This window comes from Papilio xuthus, unplaced genomic scaffold, assembly GCF_000836235.2.
Source record: "Papilio xuthus unplaced genomic scaffold, Pxut_1.1 DF827601.1, whole genome shotgun sequence".
Classification (NCBI taxonomy): Eukaryota; Metazoa; Arthropoda; class Insecta; order Lepidoptera; family Papilionidae; genus Papilio; species Papilio xuthus.
In genome coordinates this window covers 1-2,682 of record NW_013531048.1, presented here as the reverse complement: position 1 = coordinate 2,682, position 2,682 = coordinate 1, and the positions used below count along the sequence as shown (strand labels likewise).

Genomic DNA, 2,682 nt, shown 5'->3' with positions numbered 1-2,682 from the left:
GCAATTAATTTAAGAAAACAACCGACGTGGCAACGACTTAAATCGGTAATTGAGACTGACTTGTTAATTGTTTCATTAGTGTAATTTGAAAATACCTCCAGTGTTTTGTATTTACAGAAAATAAATTTTAGCAACTACTATTAAATTTGTCTATGCATTTGCTTATTTTTTACCGTTAGAGTAAAACACATACTCCTTCAATAATTAAAGTCCACGCACATTTTTATACGCGACGTCCAAACCCTTATTTAAAAAAAAGATGTTTTTGTTTCAGTACAACGCGAGTATCTTCTAATTTTGGAAATATGACATACAATATTTAAATATAAAAACTCATCGTATGATACTTCAATATTCAAATAATAATATAGAAAACTGATTTTGATTTAATTCCAGACAAAGACCCCAATCACAAATGGCCCGAGGCGAAGTTCCAGACTGTCTGCTGGTTCCTGACTCTGCATATGCACCATGTAGCTTTGATACCAGCTCTGCACACTCACCAGCGACGCATAAGGTACTGTTCACACTATGTATTATTTTATACTGTTGATTAGGATGCTTAATTTTTTAAAGAAAAAGTTAAAAACATTCAGTTAAAAATAGAGCTGTAAACAAAAAATTATTTGAATCAAAAAAAATATCGCAAATTCTAGTCCACGACTGGTGGGTCATGAAAGTGGCTGTGCTTTTTGTTATCAGTTATTAAGATTCAAGATTATATCAAAATATTAATACGAATATAAAAAAAATAGTTGTTTACAGTTAATATTTTATACGTAGAAATCTCTAGCCAGAAATTGTTACGTCACATTTATTTATTGCGAGCCATTTAATATTACGCGCACATGTGTTCACAGTATGTATGTATAGGTATATTTCTCTAATTGATTGTCATGCACAAGACGATCTTTGACTTGTTTATCAAGGAACTGCATACATTCTAACTGAATTAGAATTAATATATTATCATAGTTTGATTTACTTGTATCTTGTTTATTGATATTGCTTATGTTGGAGGAGGCCGGAGGCCTTATTCAGTCCTCTTTCCCTTCCCACCCTTTTTATTATAAGGAAATGATGGGAAGTGGAAGTGGACTTTCCGGATGAGAGGATGCATGGAAAGGGAAAGTGTTTTCTTTCTGTGCATCCTCTCCTCCGTCGATTAAAGGTAGGCAACGCATATGCAATTGCATATGTCTGTGGGCAACGATCACTTCGCTATTTCAGCTATTTCAGGTGGCCGCTCGCTCGTTTGCTACCTTGTGATATAAAAAAAAATGTTGTTTCTAATTTTCCATTTTTAATTAAATATACCAAATATTTTACTCAATAAGTAAACTGTCGGAATGTCTGTATAAGAACGTAATGTTGTCTCTGCATTTTCAAAGAGAACATAGAGCTGTCAAACCAGCATTAACAACCCTTTCTATATGACAATGATTTTATATAAATATTTCGGTAATTCATACCAGAAAAAGAACTATGATTGCATGTTTAAGTGCATTCAAATATATATATTCGTATATATGTTTATACATATATACGAATATATATATTTGAATAATGAGTATCTCCTTATGGAGATACTCATTATTTTTATGTTACGGCAGAGCATTCCGCGACCTGCAGAAGGTTATAGAGGAGTTAATGGGCGCGGAGCCTCAGTGGCGGAACACGTACGCCGCGCTACGCAACCGCGAGCTGTTGCGGCGATGGCGACGACAGATTAAACGATTGCAGAGGTAAATACTACTAGTCGTAGTGAAGTCAACTTTAAATGAACATTGTTATTTGCTACACACATACTTTGGTATAATTTAAGAGTTAATATAATTCATAAGTTAAATTCGCTGAAAGCAGTGCTAAAAGTAGATCTAAACTTTATCAAGGTGTTCAATGTCTGCGAACTATTTTATTTTAATAACAAGTCTTGGGTTTTGTTTTAGTACTAATGTGCATGTAACTTGTCCGAAAATATATATTTTTTTAAATATCGATATATCATAAATCATCACAACACCGAACAGGTCAAAACAATGTGCGGAGACGGCGCTACTGGACTGTGAACTGATGCGTCGCAGCTTGCAATTCTACTCGTCAGTATGCGTGCTGCTGACTCAGCAGTTAGAGGCTGCAAGGACCGCGGACCGGGCGCCCGCTAACCTGGAGAGCCCCGACGCGGGCAGTGGCAGCGAGAGCGCAGCCCCCAGTGCGACGGAGGGCGGAGCACCCCGCGCACCGCACGGGCCCAGCGCGGGCTCGCTGGCTGATGCCTTCCGTGCCACTCCAGAGTGGTACGTCGAGGATATTGCTGACTTCATGCTCTTTGCTGTGCAGTAAGTTCATTGTTTATTATTACATTTCGATTTATCTTAAGATATCTTTTTAATACAAACTAGCTGCGCCCGCGAAATTAAAAAAACCTAATTAGTAGCCTATGTGTATTTCCAGGCTATGTTCTATGTGTATACCAAATTTAATAGCGCTTTGGTTGACAATTTTTTTTTATTTATTTTGTTTAAAAGTGCATTGACACTAATCGTGCTCATAATATTTACATCATTATCTTATTTGAAATTGATTAAAAGATACGTATGTACTAATTTGGTGCTATTTCAAGCTTTATCTTTTATCATATAAAGGTCTTCAATCGAACAAAACCGATAACGCTTCTATTAA

The 2,682-nt window shown here is 36.1% G+C and overlaps 1 protein-coding gene across 1 annotated transcript; it reads left to right on the top strand.

Moving 5' to 3' along the window:
* Window positions 1–396: 396 nt before the first annotated feature.
* LOC106118087 (ubiquitin conjugation factor E4 B-like) lies at window positions 397–2,339 on the top strand (the record flags this gene model as incomplete). Its single annotated transcript, XM_013312643.1, has 3 exons — window positions 397–517; window positions 1,614–1,745; window positions 2,031–2,339. Coding segments are annotated over 3 exons (562 nt in total), but the record flags the coding sequence as incomplete, so codon positions are not given.
* Between the last annotated feature and the right edge of the window lie 343 nt (window positions 2,340–2,682).